This window comes from Vitis vinifera, chromosome 4 (assembly GCF_030704535.1).
Source record: "Vitis vinifera cultivar Pinot Noir 40024 chromosome 4, ASM3070453v1".
Lineage (NCBI taxonomy): Eukaryota > Viridiplantae > Streptophyta > Magnoliopsida > Vitales > Vitaceae > Vitis > Vitis vinifera.
In genome coordinates this window covers 5366417-5390548 of record NC_081808.1, presented here as the reverse complement: position 1 = coordinate 5390548, position 24132 = coordinate 5366417, and the positions used below count along the sequence as shown (strand labels likewise).

The 24132-nt window shown below is 33.7% G+C and overlaps 1 protein-coding gene across 1 annotated transcript; it reads left to right on the top strand.

The window, feature by feature from the left end:
- Window positions 1–793: 793 nt before the first annotated feature.
- On the top strand, window positions 794–18921 carry LOC100260975 (sister chromatid cohesion protein PDS5 homolog C). Its single transcript, XM_010650379.3, has 14 exons — window positions 794–1260; window positions 4710–4913; window positions 5072–5253; window positions 6317–6443; window positions 6526–6795; window positions 7729–7776; window positions 7938–8765; window positions 8859–8969; window positions 15046–15119; window positions 15830–15881; window positions 16415–16492; window positions 16573–16613; window positions 17887–17958; window positions 18035–18921. The coding sequence occupies exons 1-14, from the start codon at window positions 1159–1161 to the stop codon at window positions 18543–18545; spliced, it is 2700 nt and encodes an 899-aa protein (XP_010648681.1). The 5' UTR covers window positions 794–1158; the 3' UTR covers window positions 18546–18921.
- Window positions 18922–24132: the final 5211 nt, after the last annotated feature.

Here is a 24132-nt window from a genome sequence, read left to right as displayed (position 1 = left end):
TAGAAAAAAAGAAAAAGTGAAATAAAATAAAAAATATTTTAATTTAATAATTTTTTTTTGATACATTCCTATTTTTTTTTTTATATTATAGCAAGATTAAATAAATTTAAAATATGTAAATTTCAAATTAATTTTAATTATATTTTCTATAGTAAAACAAAACATAAGAAAACTATTTCCCTTTATATTTTTTTATTTCCTTATTATTTCTTAAAAATGTCAAACGATCACCTGTTATATTTTTATCGTCTAACAACTAGTGAACCATTGAACCGAAACTTGATTGGGAAATAATAGTTTTTGCTTTTTATGTGTGAAAAACCATAAATTCAGAACTCTAGTGATATTAATACATGTACTAATAATCGTCTAATTAATATAAACATTATATTTAATGATCGATGGAAAAGGTAGTAAATCTTTAATCATTGGATGATAAATGTGAATGAGGATAATATCGAAAATTGAGCTTAATTATTATTATAAGTTATATGTTAAGATTTTGCTATTATTATTAATATCATTAATTCAAAAATATTGGTACAGTAAAGGTACATTTTTAGAGCTGCTTTTTAAACGCTTTTTGTTGAATAAATTCAAATAATATATTATTTTTTATAAAACTAAAAACATTTATATAATTCCAAATCAATTGAAAAAACCATCACAAACTCAAAATATATAAATAAGGAAAAAGAAATTTAGAAAAAAAAAGAAGGGAAAAAAAGGAAATGGCAAGGGTACCCCGGACTCCAATTACAAGATTGAACTAAATTCCAGAAAGCAGCGGAATCCGAGCCCAGGCTTCGCTGGATTCTCCTTTTTAAAGCGCCCTCGCTCACATTCTCTCTCTTTAACTTTCTCTCTCTAGAAAGCAAAAGTGGAAAAATTAAGAGTGGAGATTTTTCAGCAGTATAAGGCGATGCGCTCTCACTGTATGCTCATCTCCGTCCCTCACCCTCTCCTCTCGTCCTGAAAAGAACCCTAACTTTCTCTCTCTATCCCTTCCTCCGATCCCTTTATCTCTTTTAAAAGAGCCCTAACTTTCTCTATCTAGGGTTCATCTCTCTTTCTCTAGGGTTTCTGCGGTTCCATGGTGTGAATTTGCCGCCCAAGTTTTGAGATTTTTTGAAGGATCTAGAGGCACAGACAGGAACAATGGCGTCCACGGACGGAGAGCTTGAGAAACAGCTCATGGAAGCTGGGAACAAGCTTTTGGTGCCCCCGGCTTCTGTCGACGAACTTCTCCCGCTGCTTGACGTAAGCCCTAATCTTTTTGGTTTTTCTGGATTTTTTGTTTGATGTGGTGGTGGCGGGTTGGCACGTCGATGGTTCGTGATTGGTGGTTTTTATCTCGTTGATTGTTTTTCCTCCAGGGGTTTGCCAAATCTTTAGCATTGAATCTTGTGACGTGGGGGTTCCTTTAATCGTGTTTTTGTGCATTGCATGCTGTTTCTATAATAGGTGTTTGCATGTTCTCATATGCTGGGTCTCGCCGGTGTTTTGGTTTTCTAATTTTTTTTTACCTGAGTGAGTCAACAATGGCCAATTTCCGAGTTTCGAAGAATTACTTTTTATGACGAGATCTTGTGATTTATCCATAATATGTGTTTGGACAGAGTGTTTTGGAACTTAATTTTAGCGGTTTGTTTTTTCTCCCTTGATAAGTGTGCATTGCTGCAGGTTTTTATATGAACGTTTTTGGTGTTTGGATCAGCTGGGAAATTGTCCATGTTCTTAGAAAGAGTTCACTCTTCTCGGAAATGCATTTTTTTATGTTACTTTTAAAATGATACCTCTTTTGCATGAGATGATATCCCTCATCTTTCTACAATTATTAAATTTAAATGTTGTTCAGAAATGATTCATATTGATGATTTTTAATTTAGTAACTGATTTGACAATTAGCGGCGAAGACTATATTTCAAAATGAGTTAACTTTGATATCCATTGATATTGTGTTGGAAACTGTGGATTCGGGAGGAAAGAAAGCATGTTGAATTTTGGATTTCACCATCTCCTGTTTTGATCAGGCAAACGTATGGGGGAAAAGGAAATGGGAATAGGAGAGGCTTTCATGAAGGAGACTTTTCTCTCCTAGATGATTCATAGGATATGACATTGTTGTAACAGAAAGTTTCTTGCTTTACACATTGTTTTCACTGCAGACAGTGGCAGAATGTGTTATTTCGCATATTTCTGCCTTGATTTTTTTTATATTCATTTCCAGACATGGACAAAAGTAAACAAAGTTATTTATTTTCCGTATGTTATCTTATATCTTATTTAATTTTTTCTTTCATAATCATAGTTGCAAATAAAGGTTAGGAAAACACTTAATTGAAAAGGGCTTGCAATGATTTCATGCTTTAAAAGGCTATTGAGGCTTACGCCTCGAGGCGTGTCTCAAGGCAAGACTCCACAAATTAGCCTTGAGGCTATAGCCTCAGTTAGGGTAATTAAGGCTTAAACCTTACCTAGTCGAGGCTTATAGCTTTGAGGCTATCGCCTCAAGGCTATTGAGGCCTAAGCCTCAAATATCCAAAGGGTTTTCAGCCTTTATATGCTTTTGGTATATATTTTATAAGAGTCTTAAGTCTCAATATTCAATGAGTTTTAACGGGTTCTATCATCTATTGCTTTTGTTAACTTCTTATATAAATTTCATGAATTTTGTATTAGATCCCTTCTTTGTTAAACCTTTTACAAAATAAGGGCTCACTTAGCCTGCTAGGGTAGCCTAGTTGGTCAGGACGAATGTTGGGAGGTGTGGTCCTAATAAGAGGCACATGGTCCCAGGTTCAAATCCTGCTATTGATGATACCTTGATTTATCTGGTGTTGGTTGTTGTGGGTGTGGTTAGCACCCCGAGGTTTGGGTCCCCATGGAGAGTCCTAAGGGCTCACGTGACTTTCAATTAACGTTTTAAATGGAAGGGAAAAAGAGAGATTGGGAAAAATAGGAGAATTGCTGATTGTCCTAGTGGTTAAAAAAAGATACCACTACAATTGGTAGACAAAGAAGAAGAATGAGTGGATATTAACACCATTGGGGAGGATAATATAGCAATTGGATATGATTATATTTCTTAGAGGATCCTAGTGATAGTAATAATAATGTTGAAAATTATTTGGTAAAACCATGTGAGATAGCTAAATTTTATGTTAGAAAAAGGAACTAAATTAGAACTATTAACAATGAAAAATAATTAATTTTATCATTATGAAGTTTATGTTTTTTTAATTATTTAATTTTACTGTGACTTTATGAGTATTTTTTTATTTTTTGAGAATTATTTATTTATTTAAGTTGAGGCTTAAGCCTCATTCAATCTCGAGGTTTAGGCTTCACCTCATTTAGGCAAAACACCTCAAGACCACCTTTAGCCTTTTAAAACATTAGATTTTCATAAACCTTATATTTTTCTTTCTATTTTATTTTGAAAGAATACATGAGGAAAGCCTGGAGGTGGGAAGAGTGTACCCAATGCGAGCCACATGATTAAGGATTTAAGTCCCTGAGGATGAGCCCAGTGGAATTTGAGATACTTCCGTGCAAACATATTTTTATTTTATCTTCCTGACTTTACAATTGATATCGATGTACAATGGAAATATGTTCATTTGAAGTCTGAACACATTTAAAAGAAAATATGCTTCATTCTTATTCAAAATGGACTTTGTGATGGTTGATGATTGACCAGGTGCTATTCCAAATCTGGATATTTTTTACTTTATTTTATTGAACTTTAGTAAAACATTTTTCATTAAAATCTAAGGGAAATTTGTTGCAAGTCTGGGATTTTGAACTAGTTTAGAGATCTCCTGCCCTACAAGGGCATTGTTGTTTTTTGAATGAGCTGATCATTTATTCATATTTTATATTCTTGAAAATAAAAGATTTAGTAGCTTCACTTGTCTCTTTTAATGCCAGAGTGTCGTTTCTTTTTGGTAAATTATGATACTTATAATTTGTGATTTCGACCAAGATTGGCTGAACTGGATCTTATAGTGATCTTAAGCTTTATCATCACTAGCAGGCCTTCTCTAATTGTGTTTCTCTCTTTGTTGCTTAATAAGTTTTGACTGTTAAGTTTTACATAGGCGGTTGACTTACTGCAACCCTTCTCCTTTATCTGGATTTGGACCAACTATTGAAGCTAGGATATTAACTGTAGTTAGGATTAAGACTTTGTTGAATTGAGTTTTATTTTCTGTGTGTGCATTTTTCTTCCTTCGTAGATCTATTGAATTCTGTACATCATCATGTGCCATACCAGAAATGAAGTCCTCGCATAATTGCATATGCATAAATGTATGGCTGTCTCCATTACTAATTTGGATTCTTCGCCAAATAAAGTGAAGTACAAGTAAATTTAAAAAGGCCATGGCCGAGAACATCACTTATGTACTTGTTGAACTACAAATGGTGTTTGTTTCAGATATGGTCTCTTTTCCCTTATTTCTGATATTCTAGGTATGCCACTAATGCTTTAAATATCATTGCCAAATCAACAATGAGACAATATGCAACTATTGGGCTGTCAACCTATTGAACTTTAGATGCTTCTTTGTCCATTGGTCACACCCCTAGCTTGTTGTGAGAATGTTAATTTTGTTATATTTTTTGATTGAAGGATGGTTGAATTTACATCTTATTGTTTTTTATCAAGGTATTTTATTAATATTGTCATTGGTTTGTTCTTGTAGCAAGTTGAGAATTGTCTTTTAAAGGTGGAACAGTCGCCTTCCATGTCGATGCAAAATGCCCTTTCAGCATCGCTGAAGGCGTTGGTGACAGATCAACTTCTGAGACATTCTGATATTGATGTGAAAGTGGCAGTTGCAGCTTGCATCAGTGAAATTACAAGAATTACTGCACCAGATGCCCCATATGATGATGACCAAATGAAGGTACCTTGAATTTATTCATTTGCTTCTGTTTTTTAGGAAACTCTACAAATTTAATGACTTGCTGACTGCAGCCATAATCTTTCCATGGCAGTTCTTTAATTATTATTTATTTATTTATTTATTTTTTTTTTTGTGATTTTCTATTTGTGGGTATGCAGGAGATCTTTCAGTTGATTGTATCATCATTTGAAAAATTATCTGACAGATCGAGCCGATCATATGATAAGAGGACCTCGATTCTTGAAACTGTTGCAAAGGTCAGGTCTTGCGTGGTAATGCTGGATCTTGAGTGTGATGCACTGATTATTGAAATGTTCCAGCATTTCCTCAATGCAATAAGGTATGGAAGTGAACTGAGGGTAATCTTGGTCTGGTGGTGAATTGCAATCGTATTTTTTTCTGTAATATCTTTTTCCCCCTTGTGGGGTTGGACTTTTATCTTCAAATTCCAAAATAGCATAACTACAGTAGATTGCTGTTTTCTTCTTTGTGTTTTTATTTATTTATTCTTTTGGGTCTTCCATGTCTCTTATGTATGATCAGCATGTTGTGGTTCTTAACTATAGGCGATGATTCTACATGCAAGGAGTGTATTAGTTAAATTATTGGAAGATGGAGATGCTTTGTTATTAATGAGGTGGGATGGGGTGTTCTATCATCGTTTACTGTTCAGTTCTTTGAGATCTGGCTGCTTTAAGGTTGTGTAGTTCTGCAAAATAGGTACAGATTGTGTGGTATTGTAAATGAACAGCCCTTTTTTTTTTATTTATTGAAAGTTCAAAGTGTGAAAATGACATAGAAAGCACATTTGGCAACATTTATCATAATTTTTTTTTTTTTAAAAACTCTTCTGAAAAGGTTCTTTTTTCCCGAAAAATTAGGCATATTCTTTCCTGTATTTATCTCCTGTTCTTTTAGCAAATGGAAAAGCATAAAAATGCAAGTTCATGTTTAAATATTTTTTTTTGTCATTGGTTTTTCAGAGAGTGCCTGTTGGAAAGTCTAGTTCTTAAGGGCATCTTGTCCTTATTTATACCTACTTTTTCATTCAATGAAATGAAAACTGTTCCAAAAAAGAACTAATTTCCACTAAGCACCATGTGCCTCTGGATTTACCCATTTAGTAGGCTGTTAATCCATGAATTGATGCTGAATTATTTTGTGAAGTTTAATTCACTGTATTAGTGTATGCCTTTTTTTATCACCTCTTCTTTAGATCTTATGTTTCTTAATAGCTTTGCTTTTATAAATTTTTTGGCCAAGGTAGTTTGCAATAATGGAACTTTGTATAGATCTTTTACACCATGGGTATCAGATGCTTTAATTTCAAGGGATACTTTTGTTCTTTAAAATGAATTATCTGTAAGAAGCTTAGCAACTGATGACTTCGGTTCCACCTTCAGGGATGATCATCCAGAAAATGTCTTTACATCCATGGAGACAATTATGACCCTTGTCTTAGAAGAAAGTGAAGACATTCCAACAGAGCTACTCTCTCCTATCTTGGCTAGCATAAAGAAGGACAATCAGGTCAATTGTCATTTGGGTTGCCACTTGCTTTGTTGATCTTTCCACCTTTATGACTTCACTGATTGAGTTTATTCTTTTTCAGGAGGTCCTGCCCATTGCTCGGAAACTGGGGGAGAAAGTTTTTGAAAACTGTGCTAATAAGCTTAAACCTTGCCTGATGCAAGCAGTAAAATCCTTGGGCATTTCTTTAGATGATTACAGCAAGGTAGTTTCTTCTATATGCCAAGGAACATCTAGTACTGCTGATCAGAATGATGACGGTGTTCCAGAGCAGAATGATGACAGTGGTCCACAGCAGAATGATGATAGTGCTCCAGAGCAGAAAGATGACAACATTGCTGGCAAAAATACAGTATGATTATAACTTTCTTTTTATTTATTAATGATTGCTTTTATTTGTCTTGAATCAATTACCAGCTGCTTAAAGCAATGTGGAGTATTCATTGTATTTCTGCGGTTTGTTTGGTGGAAGATTCTGAATTGTAGCAAAAAAATTGTTATTATTAATTGTTAGTTTATGTTCGATCTTTTAACATTGATGGCATGATTGTAGACTATTATTTCTGTGGTTGATGCGAATGATTTAACTGGTAGCAATTTACATGCATTGCTATGCAAAATAAGCCAAATCAGAAAATTAGCTCAAGATAACTTGTGAAAAATTATCATCTCTATTGAGATTTTTTCTTCCTGCATTTTTCAGTGAAGATCAAATACACTTGTTTCAGGTAATGAGAACCTCAAATACGCTCATGACTTGTATAATCAGGGACCTAGAAGAAATCTCTGTTGGGATTTTCTTAATTATATCTTAGTTTATATGTGCAATTATTGGGTATATGGTTGAATCTCTCGGAGTTTTAGAAGCTTGTTACTCGATGATTGCTGTTGTGGTGCATGCATCAACATAATTTCCCTGTTTTGTACATATATTGATTTTCACAATATGTTTTCTATTTTAACCCAATTGGTATTACACATGGATTTTCTTTTTATAAAAAATATTTTGTTGCATTATGTACATGCTCTTTTGATTAAGCAACTTTTTGTAAATAAGTCTTTTAGCATAGCCCATGTAATTTTACTGCAAATTTGATCTAATTTTATGTTCATTACACCTTGGTTTGTTTTCTGTTGTATATAAAATATATCTCTTATGCAATGTATCTTTTCGCAAGGAATAGCTACATGGTCTTTGATTGATGCTAATACTTTTTAGTGATGTTATACAATGTATCATTATTGATTCTTCATTCCCATTAATTTTTGTATAAACCTGCTTCAGGTTGAAGAGAGCCAGTTGTTAAGGGCATCTTCGGATGAGGCAGCCCAGGTACGTCTCCTTTTCTAAATTGATTTTTGTCTTTTGTTTTGTTTGTCTTTTTTATTGTTAAATACCTTTTGCTATCTTATAAACTTCTATGGTTCATATATCATAGCTTATCTTGTGTAAAATTTGAGACTTGAAATCGGACCTCATTGTTTTTTGATCAGGTAGATAAAGAGATTTCAATTGAAGCAGCCTGTCCTGGAGAAGCAGATCCAGCAATGGATAGATCTCCTAAGTCAGTTATGAGCAATGGCATCAAACAGGCTGCGAATGATGACTCTTTAGTGGATTCAAACTCTTCAAAGAAGCCTGATTATGGTACTAATCAGTCCAAAAGTAGCAAAGTACCAAGTGAGGTTGAACTTGATAGTTTGGATGTTGGAAAGGTAGAACAAGAATCTAAGCCAGAACAAACTACTAAGAAAAGAGGAAGAAAGCCAAATGCTTCAATGAATTTGATAGAACCTTCTGATTCTCGTGTTAGCAGTGAGGAGGAGTCTGAGAAACTGTCAGACCATAAAAAAAATCAAAGCAAGGCAGGTCATGATGCCCCTTGTGAGGACCCTCCATCTATGGAGGCAGCTGTGCCTTCAGAAAATGAAAAGATGACTGCTACTCAGCTTTCCTCACCAAAGGCATTGGAGAATGAGTCTTCATATGTTGCTTCTCCATCTCCAAGCCGGAGCCTACCTGATGAGAGTCATGTTAGGAAGGTTGGACGTCCAAGGAAGAAAGACAACTTGAATCAGGAAGTGGGGAAAAGGCGACCTGGGAAAAGGGCAAGTTCTGGGATTACTGAGGAGGATAAAACTTCGGCCACCATGACTGACTCAGTGGAAAACCCACTGAAGAAGTCGGGTAAGAAAGTGGACACAAGCAAGAATGAGGATGGATCCTCTTTAAAGCCTCAGGAAGATAGGAAAAAACGGGGGCGTGGTAAAGCTGTTTTGGAGAAAGAAATGACAAAATTCTTGTCTAAAGATGATGAAAAAGTACGTTCTTGTTGGCTTTGCAATTGTTATTTTTCTGTTCCAACACTAAACTCATTATTTAAGAGAATAATTTTTGGAATATGAACCATACAGGAAATGCTTTCTTCCCCAAAGTCTGCTGGAAAATCAGTAAAAGATGAAAGTCATTTAGAGGAAACCCCTAAGATGCTTTCTAAGGGAAAGCATACTTCTGGAAAGCGGAAAGTATGTTTACTAATCCTATCATTGCATATTTGTATTTCTTGCCTTGAGAGCATTTGGAGTCTTTGTTTCTTAAAATCATACTTTGTTTGAATGATTCTGAAATATTTTTTTGGAATATTATCTATAAAACTAAGCACATTTTATGCTTGCCATATGCTTTTCCTATTTTTCTTTTTCAGTTGACTGATGTACTTTTCTCTTAGAAAATCTCCATGGATTTTTGTGACTGATGAGCATTTTGGCCTCTACTAATTTGGTTAGAGGAATTGCCTTTTTTGTCCTTTTTAAAAAAAAAATAATTCAATGATTAGATAGATTGCTGTTTGCATGTTTCAAACTGTGGATGCTATTATGGTTGTCTGAAATAGAGTTGCCAATTATGGCTAAAAGTGGAGGGTTTTAAGGATCTTATGAAGTCTTGGTGGGAGGGGGACAGTTTTAGTGGCTCTTCAAGTTTTATTTTGGCGGAAAAATTAAAGGTCTTGAAGTCTAAATTGAAGGAGTGGAACAGAGATATTTTTGGCAGGGTTGAATTCATGAAGGATTTGGCTCTGAATCAGGTGGAATTTTGGGATGCTAAGAAGAAGACAAACAGACCGTCTTTGGAGGAGTTGGAAGCTAGAAAAGAAGCGAGGGAAGAATATAAAAAATGGGTTTTGCTAGAAGAGATAACTTAGAGGCAAAAATCTAGGGAAGTGTGGTTGAAAGAGGGTGATAGAAATACGAGTTTCTTTCACAAGATGACCAATACTCACAAAAGAAGGAATAATGTGGACAAAATTAGGATTAATGGTGTTTGGCTTTCGGAGGAGAATGAAATCAAGGAAGGGGTGGTCAATGCTTTTCGGTCTTTTCTGTCCAACCCGGGGGACTGGCGTCCTCCTTTATCCGAGCTGCAGTGTGAGACTTTGGAGAATCTGGATGCTTTTGCTTTGAAGGTGCTCTTCACGGAAGAGGAGGTGCTTGGTGCGCTGCTGGGATGTAGTGGGGTCAAAGCTCCGGGGCCTGATGACTTCTCTATGGCCTTTTGGTAGTTTGCTTGGGACTTTGTGAAGAATGATGTGATGAGTTTTTTTAGGGAATTCTATGAACACGGTAAATTTGTTAAAAGTCTAAATGCAATTTTTTTGGTTTTAATTCCAAAAAAAGTAGGGGCTAAAGATTTAAGGGATTTTAGGCCTATAAGTTTGTTGGAAAGTCTATACAAGTGGCTGGCCAAGGTGTTAGCCAATAGGCTAAAAAAGGTGGTCTCTAAGGCCCAAGGGGCTTTTGTGGAGGGAAGACAAATCCTAGATGCAGTGCTGATAGCTAATGAAGCCATTGATTCGGTCCTGAAGAATAATGAGAATGGTATTTTGTGCAAACTTGAAATAGAGAAGGCATACGACAATGTGGACTGATCTTTTCTTCTCACAGTTATGCAAAAAATGGGTTTTGGGGAGAAATGGATTGAGTGGATCAAGTGGTGCATCTCCACTGCAAGCTTCTCTATGTTGGTTAATGACACCTCTATGGGTTTCTTTCAAAGCTCAAGGGGATTGAGATAGGGCGATCCACTTTCGCTTTATTTATTTGTGATTGCTATGAAGGTGTTTAGCTGTTTTCTTAAAAGGGCTGTGGATGGAGGTTTTCTGTCGGCTTGTAGGGTGAAGGGTAGGAGTGAAGAAGGGGTTTAGATTTCCCATTTGTTGTATGCTGATGATACCTTGGTGTTCTGCCAAGCTTCTCAAGATTATTTGACCTATCTTAGTTGGTTACTTATGTGGTTTGAGGCCGTGTTGGGGTTGAGAATAAACTTGGAAAAGAGTGAACTAATTCCAGTAGGTAGGGTGGAGAATATTGATGATTTTGCTTTGGATTTTGGTTGTAGAGTGGGTAGTCTACCATCCACTTATTTGGGCCTTCCTTTGGGTGCTTTGTTTAAGTCAGTGATAGTGTGGGATGGAGTGGAAGAACGGTTCTGTAGAAGGTTGGCTATGTGGAAGAGACAATACATATCCAAGGGAGGGAGGACAACTCTAATTCGAAGCACTTTGTTGAATTTACCCATTTATTTTATGTCCTTGTTGTGCTTGCCAAGCTCAGTTAGATAGAGACTAGAGCAAATTCAAAGGGATTTTCTTTAGGGAGGTGGTAATTTGGAGCGAAAGCCACATTTAGTAAGATGGAAGTTGGTGTGCTTAAGGAGAAAGAGGGTTTGGGGGTCAAATGTCTATCCAATCTCAATAAGGCTCTTCTTTGTAAATGGAATTGGCGTTTCGCAAATGAGAGAGAGGCCTTGTGGAATCAAGTGATTAGAGGGAAGTATGGGGAAGAAAGAGGGGGATGGTGCTCTCGGGAAGTGAGAGAGGCGCATGGTGTGGGGCTTTGGAAAGGAATAAGGATGGACTGGGATTTTGTGGGCTCTAGGATTTTATTCCTTGTAGGTAATGGGCGGAGGGTGAGATTTTGGAGGGATAGATGGTGTGGGGATTCCCCTTTGTGTGTGTCATTCCCTTCCTTGTTTGCTTTGTCTGTTGATAAGGAAGTGTGGGTGGCAGATATTTGGGACCCTTTGGCTGAGGGGGGTTGGAATCCCTGTTTTTCAAGAGCCTTCAATGATTGGGAGGTGGAGGAGGTGGAAAGATTCTTGGAGCGGCTTTATGGGAAGAGAGTGCATGGAGATGTGGATGATATGGTGTTTTGGACCGAAACAAAGAATGAAAAGTTCTCGGTCAAGTCCCTCTACCTTGCTCTAGAAGTGGGCTGCCCTTCTTTGTTTCCTTCTAGTTGCATTTGGAATGTGTGGGTGCAGCCCAAGATTAACTTTTTTGAGTGGGAGGCTACGTGGGGCAAAACCTTAACCCTGGATCTTATTCAGAAAAGAGGATGGGCCTTGGCAAATAGATGTTTTATGTGCTTTGAGAAAGAGGAGACGATAGACCATCTTCTTCTACATTGTACAAAAACAAGGGTCTTATGAGATTTGCTCTTTAATTTGTTTGGGGTGTCATGGGTGTTGCCTTCATTAGTTAGAGAGACTCTCCTTAGTTGACATGGTTCTTTTGTGAGCAAAAAGCGCAAGAAGGTGTGGAGAGCAACTCCTCTTTACATTTTTTGGACGGTTTGGAAGGCGAGAAATAGATTGGCCTTCAAGGATGATGTGTTGTCAATCCAGAGACTCAAATACTCTTTTGTTCTTTTTCTTTGGTCAGAGGCCCAGTTGTTTATAGTTGATTGCCCTTTAACTATAGTTAGTTTTATTGATTGGTTGGGTTCTAATTAAGGTTGTTTGTTGGGCCAGTTGGGTGTTTTTCTTATTTCTTGGCCGTTTTGGCGGTGGGTGTATAGGTTTTGTATACCTTGAGTCGCTTTTTTGGTGCCTCTTTTTATATTAAATCTTTTCTTACCTATCAAAAAAAAAAAAAAAGGGTTCAAATTCAGAATCAATCTATCAAAAAAATAAAAATAAATAAAAAATTCAGAATCACACATTTTGCATGCTGATCCTATCCAACTAGGACTTATTGCAAGTTATGGGCTTTTAATCCCCCTTTTCCACCTATCCAAATAAATAAATAAATAAGTAAATCCTCTTTTTTCATTCAGCATTTTCTACTATATTTTTTAAATCATGAATCATGTCTTTTCTGGCAGTCTTGGTAGACATTCTTTTGGCCTTACCATCGTCCCAGTTACATGACCAACCATGCTAGTTGGTTTTCTCATCTTGCTCTCAATTTTTGATACCTCTATCTTCTCAAACATCTGGCATGTTCTGATTCAAGGTCACAGAAGTGTTCTCCCCCTTGAATTATTTATTTTTAATTCCCATTCTTTTCCAAATATTTTCCCATCCAAACATTAAATATTCTCTTCTCTTCTGCTAAGTGACTGTGTACTTTTCCATGTTGATGTTTGCTGTTACTCTCCTCGCATTTGTTTATATCCAATGAACTGGTAAATTACAGCCATTGTGGTTCAATAGAATTAAATGTTAACGAGACAATGTTGGTTGAACCCAATTAAAGTGTTAACAAATGTTCATTGTGTTGGCTGCTAGCATGGGGCTCATAGGTTGGGTTTGCACTTTAAATTGGCTGAATTTACTTATCTTGAAGCTCTGGTTTTATCATGTGCATGATGAGTGTTGACACCCTTCTAGTCTCTGTCATGTGTAGTTAGAAAGGACTGTAATTTCCTCACTGGTTGATAGTTTCATGATTTTCAATAGTTGAATCTGAAACTGAGGAGAAACTATTTGCAACAGCTTTCAATTTGAAACACATACAACTGAGTTTTGTGTCCTAACTTTTCTCATTTTAATTTTCAGAAGTAGCTGTAGTATTTACAGGCATTTTGTCTTGTTCGAAATATTAGGCTTGTTATGTTATGGCTTCTCCCCTTTCTTAAATATATGCTGTCATCCTTTCATGCTACAGCACCATGTTGTAACATATAACATTTGAACTGTTATATCTTGAGTAGACAATGTTATTCATTCAAGATGGACAGTTAATCTTATAGCTTTGTAATTTTCTTGGTGTCACTGTGGGACCGTTGTTGTTCCACGGACAGTTGAATTGTGTTACTATTTTTGTTGCTTAGAATATTGGAGGTGGTACATCATTTTCAGTGAGAAATTATCCTATAGAAAATCTGTGGTCTTGTTTCACATCCCTGAAGCTTCCTTTCTCAGGACCCACCTGGAAGTTAGGTGACACAAAATTTATATTGCAGGGCCATGAAACATAGGTCAAATGTTGATAGACAGAGATAACCTTTGAAAAACCCATCACAAACTGGCATAGATGCATAGACACATTCTTTTTCCTCTCCATTTTCCCCTCCTATCATATATATATATATATATATATATATATATATATATATATATATATATATGTTTACCCATATTGAAACAAAAAACCCTTGTTCTGAGGTGTTCTATGTTTGACTCCTGGTAGTTGTGTTGGTCCTGTGTACAATGTCAAAACATTTAAAATTGTGTGCGCTTGCAAAATAGTGCTATGTGATGTGGTATTTGTGAAGACAAGGATCTTCTAAGAAGTTTTCAAGCTGCTTACAGTATTTGACAAATAGCTCTTTTATTTTTGTGTTGGTATCGGTAATGAATTTTCTTGATCAATCAAGTGCAATAGAGTTCTCCAATTGCTGCTTATATGTGTTTATGTTGTTTTTTATTCTTAGTTGCTGAGAGAAACTCAATCATCTTGCTGTTCAAGCATACAAATGGAAACAAATCAGGGGATTGTGTAATGACTTGTCTAGGAATGGTTTTGATTCATCAAACCATTTGAGTCTGTAAGCGGGTGGTGATTTTTTCCCCATTGACTGCTCTTGGTCAACATTTGTAGTGTTTTCTTGTCATTATTTCTCACATAAGGATTACTGGGATTTTTTAATGTTCAAATGTATGTATGAAGGAATTCAGCAACTCATATAATGGCTTGTCAAGTGATAAGTTTGGTTTTACAACATCTTTTGAGAACACTTTTGAATTTAAGCATTTTGAAGGCTGTATATGCTTAGTTCCCTAAGCAATTATAAAATTGATATGTAATAAGGCAATAGATTGGGGTTATGCTTCAGTGAGATGATCATGTGCAAGTACAAAAATGTTTTATTCCATGAATCAGTTTCACTTCCAGTTTGGCAAAGAGCCTGCTAAGTAATTCAAGTGCTTTTGTTTCTCCTTCCTTTTTCTCTTTTTTAATCCTTCTTTTGTATGTTTTTAAGTCTCTTGCCTGCCTTCGTAGAATCACATAAAACATTTATTCATTATGCTTGTAAAGATTCTATACTTAATGTTGTCAATAAGTCCTTTTATGTCCTTTGTAGCATTTTGCATTATCAACCTTATAAGGATAGTGGAAATTTTTTTTCATATTAACTGCTAATTGGATCTATCTTGTTGCAATATATCTTGTTAGTTGGCTTCAGACCTTGAAATTTTCTCATCAACAACTCTTCAAGACATGTGCTTGCAGATATTGGTCTTTTTAGCTTGAAGTGTGCATAAACACTATTATAGTTTTGCATCTATCTCTAATCAAGTGATTACTGTTTCTGTCAGGCATCTGATACTGTAGATTTTGGTGAGAATCTGGTTGGTTCGAGGATTAAAGTTTGGTGGCCGAAAGATCAAATGTAAACTCTACTTCCATCTTTGTGTGTGTGTGTGTTTTGTTGCATTCTTTGTAGCATTTCTAATTCCATGTACAGATGCATATATATTGCTTCATTCTCTGTTGCAGTTATCGTTGTTTAATGGTCATGCTTAGTAGATTTTGCATATGTCATCATCTTCCTGCGCTTCTTTCAAGTCATTACTTCCTTTCCTTTAGCAATGCTTTGAACTCAATAGCTCAACAACTTGACAATGCATGTTTCCTAACCATTTGAGATTGGATGCTCCATCTACAGAGTCATACTTCTCATCAAATCCTTGGCAATCAAATCACTTCTCATCTGCCACATACCATTGCTCACCTTTGACATGAATCAAATTTCTCCTCTGTGCTGTTGCATTGATTGGGTTCATGTTGATAAGTGTTAACAGTGTTTGTTTTCTGCTATCAAGAAATTCCTAATCTGGGCTGTCTCACTATTGGGCTGGCAGTTAAACTTGAGCCAGAAAAAGTTCACACCTTTTCTTTGCCTCCTAGTTACCTTCTTATTGTCCTTAGCTCTGGCTGTGATTACTTATTTTATCGACTAGTAACTGAACAGATCTAGTGGTTATCTCTTTTTGTATTGTTCAGTGATGATGTTTCTACTTTGATGGAGGGATTTCATCAATTATGTGACACATGAAGATCTGTTATTTGTGTTCTAATGTCTTGATTATTGTTTTGCAGGTATTATGAAGGTGTTATTGATTCTTTTGATTCTGAGAAAAAGAAGCATAAGGTGGGAAATTGATTTTGGATGGTGTGTTTTCTGTTTGTGTGTGTTGCACACGTTCTTTCTGCTTGTGATGGGCTTGTTCTAGAGGCTTAGAGATGGAGATAATGATGTTAAATAACTCACTTATGTTAGGTGTAAATATAAGTAGTGATAGATTTGTCATTTATTATTTATTTAGTGTATTCTTTTATTTATTAATTTCTTTGGAATCTCCCTCTTCTACTATTTTTCTTCCCTATATTCTTGTTCTCCCCTGTTCTACATCATTTAGTCTTTCATTTAAAATATAACAGTATGCCACTGATTATATTGGGTCTTGGTAGCATGGTGGTAGTTGCTTTTTATCTCTTCCTGCCTCTTATCACCTTTGTATACTTTCTGGGTACTTGGGATGCACCATCCTTTTTGTTGTGTACTTGGAATGTGTCATCCTTTTTGTTGGGTGCTACTTCAATGAAAATCTTTATTTTCCTGAAAAATATCATTTTGTTTAATTGGAAATATGAAAATTTCTCACATATCCTATTGTTGTATAGGTTCTGTATGTTGATGGTGATGAAGAGATACTAAATCTGAAAAAGGAAAAGTTTGATTTCGTCACTATGTCGGATGGGGTGGGTTATTGCATTACTTCCTTTTGCTAGCTTTACTTAGTCTTATATTTGGGATTTTGGCTGATACAATCTGTTAACAGGAAGAAGCAACTCAGACTCCAAGTCTGGATGGCTCTGAAATGTACGCACTGCTTACTGGCTTTAGTCTGTTCTGCTGATATTCTGTAATTGTAATTTTGAAACTATTGTTGGATGCAATCGAATTCTGATAGTAGCTCTGGCATTTTAAACAATTTATGTGCTGTTGATTTCCTGATAATGAACCATTATTGTATGCTAAATTTGAGTTAGAATCATCCTATCTGGTCTTTGATATTCCACCAGCCATAGTCTCAGCTGGGTTTATGACTTTTGGTTGCAACTTGTTATGCAGTTTGGGACAAAACATCCCAATTATAAGTAAAAAGCAAGGTTCATAAAAAAAGGGGTCTTAACATAGTTCATACTTGCCAGAGACTGCCAGTGCATTCATTGTTGATGGATGCTGGATCCAACTAGGCATTTTGTTACAGTTCACTGGTTGTTGTTTACTATTGTAGGTCAATGGTAATGATTGGCCAGTGTTTTGTGTGAACTCAAAATGGAAGTGAGAGTTAATATCAGTATTGAAGCTGGGCAATGTCAGAAATATTGACATTGTTTCAGAAACAAAGAGGTTCTTTTGTCCCCACGTCTCAAACTGGTTAACATATGGAGTATACCTTTCAGGAAAAAAAACGTACTCTGTATGTAAAATCTGGTTAATAGTGCTGAAATTTATAATATGATGTATAGTACAGTCCCTACTTCATTTGCTAGATAGTTATTATGTTAGTGTGTCCTCTGTTACTCCATTTCTGATGTGGGATGATATGGTCAACAAAAATGTTTACCAGGCAGTAACTACATTTTTCTACGACATTTGTGGTGGTAAAAGTGGATGATAGGATCTTATCTGCTAATCATTTTTGGTTTCTCAAGATGTCCTTGGATGTTTCTTACCTTTTGTCTCCATTGATTCTCTATTCTTCTTGTTCTTCTTATTTTCTACAAAATAGGTCATTGAACTTGCACGATATATGTTCACACTGCCTCCTAAAGCCATTTGGTTGATGTATATTGCATCATTATATTTGTTCTCTTACCTTCTGAATGTTCACAGTTGTGATTATGCAATCAGGAGGAAGTTTCTTGGTTTATTGACAGTCTTTTGGTTAGAGAGATTGGGTTTTGTGAAATTCTACATTGTTACACACACACACACAGAGACACACCAGATATCCCTGCATTTGTTTGTTGACTTTGATGTTATGTGGGTTTTATGGTAGCCCCCCTGTTTTCTTATTTGTTTTCTTGCAAGTACTCTTTGTTTATTTGGCTTCTGGTTTGACTTTACCTTGTCACCATACAACCAGGCGTCAGAAGAAGAAAGCAAAGTTTTCTGATGTGCCATCTAAGCAAGGAAAGATGGATGCTTCACCTAAAAAGTGAGTAAATTTTCATTACTTGGATTCTTTTCATCATCCTCGCTTAAATTTCTAAGCGTCCTAATTTTTTTACCAGGGGTGGAGGAGCTTCCTCCAGCAAATCCAAAGTTTCAGTCACAAAATCCGGTCGGAAATCCAGAGACAGTGGTAAAATTGATGGAAAATCCAAGGAGGACAGCTCGAAGAATGTTGGTAAATCTGACGATGAAAACAGTGGTAATCGCAAGGATCAAAAGCTTAAAGGTGGTGGTAAATTAATATATGATTCTCCCAAAACAGCCAGCAAATCCAAGGATCAAGATGCTAATGTACCCAAGATGACTGGCAAATCCAAGCAAGACAGCTCAAAAACTGTCTCCAAATCCAAGAGTCAACCACTCAAAAGTGGTAGCAGATCTAATGCTAATGGTAGTAGCAAGGGGAAATCCAGTTCGGCTAAAGGGAAAGAAACTGTGGATGTGAAGGAGAAATCTCCAGATTCCGGGAAATCATTTGAAAGTGCCAAAGGAAAATCACAAGAAACATTGAAGGAGCAGGAAAGTGAGACAAAGAGTGGAAAGAAGCGGCGAAGAGCAGTGAAGAGCTAATAATAATTGACTCTCAGCTGCTTCTCACTCACCTTGTGCAGGGAAAGATGTTTGCTCTTCTATCCTACAAACCTCCATGGAACCTTGCATCCATCTGTAGCAGCCTTCTCTGAGAGCTTGGGTTGACGTTAAGCCATGCATTTGGTATTTGTTCTCGTCTTTGGCGCCAGTCCAAAAATCGATGCTAGCATTGTCACATTTTCAGTTAATTAGAGTCTAGTTTATACTGATTGTAGGGGTGGGTAAGTTAATTTATCGTTATATTCTTATTTTTAGTCGGGATTTATGTTATTCTGAGGACTCGTTAGCTTTGTTAAACAAATGCTCTTTTATAGATAACGCCACAGATCACAGACCCCGAAAATGGCTTCTCTCATCGCTGTATTCTAAATTTAGAAAACTGCAGGGGGTGTTATATTTTTGTTTACACTTTCACCTATGTTGATCATTAACCACAAGGTTCACCTGTGACCTTAAAACAACTCAAGTTGTGGAAGAGTAAACCTGTTGGCTGGGTCTTTGGGCAATATTTGACTCTAGGCATTGCAACGAGGTTTAAGACTTGGTGGTTGCACTTCAACCTAAATGATGATTTTTAGAACATCCTTTGGGATGAGATGGGCAAATTGATAGCATGACATGATATCTCATCCAAGAATTCAACAAGCCTTTGAGTCGTATTCAATTTGATAGCAGACTAAATGCCTATTAGAGTTTGAAGTTATATTCGTCTGTAATGTATAAAAGAGTACTTCCATCCTCAACTTCACCCAACAACATTTGGGTATGGAATAGTTTCTATTATAAACTATACAGTGAATTTAAGCATATAGTAGTGTTACAAGTAAAAAAGGTAAGAGCACCAAGAGCTTAATGCCTCCATACGTTTGAGTGACATGGATTCCAAAGTCCACACAATAAATAAATAAATAATGGTGGTCTATTCATTCCTTTCCTTTTTGTATTATTGCATTGACTCTCAACACCCACACACGGTTCCTATGAGAAAATGACTTCCACCTACAAGCTACAACCACTAATCACCACTATACATATATGAAATTGTTACTTACGTAAACTAATTAACAACATTGTTCCTTTCTCTTTTGCTTTCTTGGTGGAATCATCCACAGCTCTGACTTTGATGACAATGGCGACATCTTCTTGCCTCCCACTCACCCAATATATATTCATCTCAGAGATATTGTCTAGTCTTAATCTGTCTTTGTTTTTTGGTGGTTGGGATCTGTCACTCTCCTCTCTTCCTTTATCTTTTCCTTTTTTTTTTTTAGAAAAAAAAAAAAATTCTTTTTTTGATGCCTCATTTGTATATTAATTTTGTTGGTCAAATGTCGCAGACAAGTGCAATTTGAGTATCTTGAAAATGAACCAAAAGGGTTTAAGAGATAACGTTTATAAAGCTATAATGTGATGTATGTTTTGTTTTTTTGGCTAAAGGCAAAGGTTCTTAAGAGATTATGCACCATTTTGATATTTTTATTGACATAATGATTAATTGCTTTGGGATTGTCTTCCATTAAAAATTTGTTTAGGATCTATTTCGTGTCCCCAGACCTTTCGGGTGGAATATCTCTCCTTTGAGTTCGTTGGTTCATGTTTTTTAAAAGTTGTTTTTAAAAATTATTTTTATTCTTTAACTTAAAAGTAATTTTTAAAAATAAGTTTTAGAAAACATGGTTAACGGACCATGTTTTCCTTTTGTTTTTAAAAACTGGTGAAAACAATTTCTACTTATTTTTTTTTAAATGTTATCTATTTCATTTTATTTTTAAAAATTATTTTAGAATAAGGGCTAAACAATATTAGAAAATTTTAAAAATAGTTTTCTATTTTTAAAAATAAAAAATTGTTTATAAATCACAAGACCAAATAGACTCTTATATTTAGGTTTGCTATTTTTAAAAACAGTCTCACATAAAATATACAAATCCTTTAAGATTTATCTTTAAAAGAAAATGATTTAAAAAATTATTTTTAAAAAGTGCATTTGAATAATATATATATATATTTTTTGCATCAGATCAAATCTTTATGGGATAAGACTTATCGTATCATGTAACTTGATGATTGCTTGATTTAAGAAATTTATTTTACTTTTTGAAGGTAGGTTACCCCTAAAATTTCAAGTATGACTATTAATTCAACTTTCACAATACAAATATATTCACCAAGGAATTGACTTATATGAAATTTCTTTATAATTTATGAAGCAAGAATGAAAATATTGAAAATTTGTGAAATATCATAGTAAGATTTTATGGAAATATCATATAAAATTTTTGAGAGAATGAAAATTAATTAAAATATAAAAAAACATTAAAGATACTAAAAAAAATTAATAAAATAAAAAATAATATACATATTAAAGTTATCATATATATAATAAAATTTATGATATTGGACGTTAATAAAATATATACTAATAAAAACTACGAATTTTAAAAGTGTACTGGCAAAAATTTTATTTTATTGAATTAGATTATTTGAAAATATATTGTACTTTAATATTTAAAAACCATGCATACATTTATATTCATTTATTGGAAGAAAAAAAAAATTAAAACTTGTCACCATCATTAATTTTATTGAAACATTTTTATTATCTTTAGTATAAAAAATTAAATCATTAAAAATTTAAATAAAATATTTGATTGCAAAAATCTCTTTAAAAACTTGTTTGACAATTTTTTGTTGTTAATTAATTCATTTAAATGATTACAATTACTTAAAAGTTGTTATAATAATTTATCTTGTCAAATTAATTTTTATTAATTTTTTTTTTTATATTTTAGTTGTTTGCCCATAACTTTATTTTTATTTTTCATTTAAATAAAAATAAATAAAGTGATAATTATTGAAACTAAGAGAGGAATGAGAGTCTCAAAATTTTCTTCTTGTCCTATTCCTAAAACCATTCATGATAGAATCCCATGCGTAGAGCATAGGGATTGATTCAATGAATGAATAGTGAACCTCCACCACCCTTTATTATTAACAAAAATGTGTATGGGAAGTATGAGGCTTAGGTTTTAGATAGGAGAAAGTCAAAAAGTAGAGATCATTTTTATCCAGGGACAATACACAAAAGGTCAAAAGATTTTGATCTACTTCACTTTATCAATGATGGTGGCATCAAGGGAAGGTGGTTTGGCTCCTCTCACAAGTCACAACAAAGATAAATAATCTATCTGTAATTGTCAAAGTCAGATTACATGTATAGGAGATTGGGAGTAGGGCCGCCTCCTGGCTATATATATTTATAATATATGTATATGGTATTCATCATCTACACGACTACACGCCTGCTAACTTACCATTAAACTTTTGTTCATGAAGCTATAATGATCCCCCAAGTCATGTGGGGCACGATTAATATACTATAAATTATGAAGCTAATGATCTTCATAATGAGTCATGGGAGGCCCACAAGGGGCTAGTCGATCTTTTATATATATATATATATATAAAGAAATTACAAATCAGAACATTTACATATTTGATTGAAAGAAGAATCGTAATAATTTTTTAAAACCAAATTTTATATCATCTTTAGAAAAATTTAACTTCCAAGTGATGAATTTTAAATTATAGATATCGTTTTTAGTAAAACAATTTGTTATTTTATTTACTTCTTTATAATATGACGATAAATACAAATATTAAGATTTTATATTATCTTTAGAAAAATTTAACTTCTAAGTGATAAACTTTAAATTATAGATGCCGTTTTTAGTAAAACAATTTGTTGTTCTATTTACTTCTTTATAATATGACGATAAATACAAATATTAAAGTTTTGAGTATCTTTTTAATATATTTCATTAACAATATAATAGAATTAGGAATATTACTATTTTTGTCATAACTATTTATTATCACTTTTAATATCTGGATTTAAAAACTTATTGTTCTTAACGGCTAGCACACCATCTCTAATATTTTGAGGCATCCAAGGGGCTAGCTTTATTCTTCTTTATAATATCTTAAGAAGCTATGTCACATATTGCATCATTAAAACAAAATAGAGTTTACAATGAAAATATTAAAAATAAAAAATGAAAATTTAGGTGTCATTTAATGATTATAACTTTTTTTTTGTAAAAAACAAGAACCCTCTAAGATTTACCTTAAAGAATAATAATTTTTAAAAATATTCAAAAAATTTTACTACTTAATTTTAAAAATGATTTTTAAAAGCCTAAGTTCATACTTTTATTAAAAAAATGCTATATTTTATATAAAAATTACCAATATTTTCTATTTTAAAAATAAAAAATAAGACGAAACGAGGGTGTGTTGTTTACTTGTTTTTTGTTTTATTTTTTTTGTTTTAAACATAATTAAGCCTTAAAATAAATTGCTTTAAAATTTACAATAAGTAAATATTTTTTAAGATAAATTTGTTTTAGAAAAATTTACAAGTTAAAAAATAAATAATTTTAAAAATGACTTAAGTTTTAAAGCAAAGTAATATTAAAACTTAAATTAACATCTGTTTAGATTTAAAACAAAAAAAGGGCGTCCCATATAATATTATAAATGATGATTTATGTTAATGTTAGAGCACTATTTTAAAATATTGAATATGAATTAAGAATGGAATGAAAAGTTCATTCCCATAAAATCAAAACTTATTCTAATCTACAAATTGATTTTTTTATTTCTATTTTTCACCATATTTTGATCCACTTTTATTTTCACATTATTAATAGGGGCCTTAAGATTCTTTATTAGTTATAATTACTTGAGGATAATATAATGATTGGGTGGGAGATTGGTTGTGGTGGAATAATGTTGGGTACAATTAATGGGGAGTTGGGCATTGGCTCCAACTACAAGTGAGACCCCTTCATTAATCCACATTATACTTTGAATATGACTTATTTCTAACTACATATTTATATGTAATATCAATTCCATGTATTTATAATTTTCATTTTCTTAGTCAAAATAGAGTAAAAGAGGAAACAATAAAGAAAATTCAAAACATATTTCATAATTTTTTTACACAAGAAAATTATACAATTATGTAAACTTAATTTATTGCTATTTTCATTTTATGAAAACTCTTATATAGTCCAAATCAAAGATGGAAATTGAAAAAGATAGCAAGAGATGTGACTTGAGAAGATGTAGAAGATAAGATTCCAATTAAAAGATAAAGTTGATTTAAAACACATCTTTATCAACAAAACATAAAAAAACCCCTTAAATAAAATTCTTCTAGAGATTAGATAATATAATTTTAATTTTGCAAAGTAAACGCATTATGAAAAAAATGAGTGGAAGTTACAAATTATTACTTTGTTTATAATATCATATCACCTTTTTAACTCTGCTAATAAGATTATAAAATAAAAGATATATTTTTAGGTTATGTTTAAATCGATATATGAGAAGTCAATTTTTTTAAGCTTAATAAAAGCTTTTATAACCGTTTACTAAATTTTGTTAAAATATTTTATGACTTTAATAAAAGTTCTATAAGTGTTTGTTAAAATTCTTTCATGTTTAATAAAAATTTTAAAATATTAATATTGTTTTTTTTTAAATTGTGACTTTGATT

Coding starts and splice junctions, on each gene's coding strand:
- LOC100260975 (XM_010650379.3), top strand. CDS start 1,159: ATGGCGTCCACGGACGGAGAGCTTGAGAAACAGCTCATGGAAGCTGGG. Junction 5,254..6,316: donor CATTTCCTCAATGCAATAAG/GTATGGAAGTGA, acceptor TTCCACCTTCAG/GGATGATCATCCAGAAAATG. Junction 6,796..7,728: donor ACATTGCTGGCAAAAATACA/GTATGATTATAA, acceptor AACCTGCTTCAG/GTTGAAGAGAGCCAGTTGTT.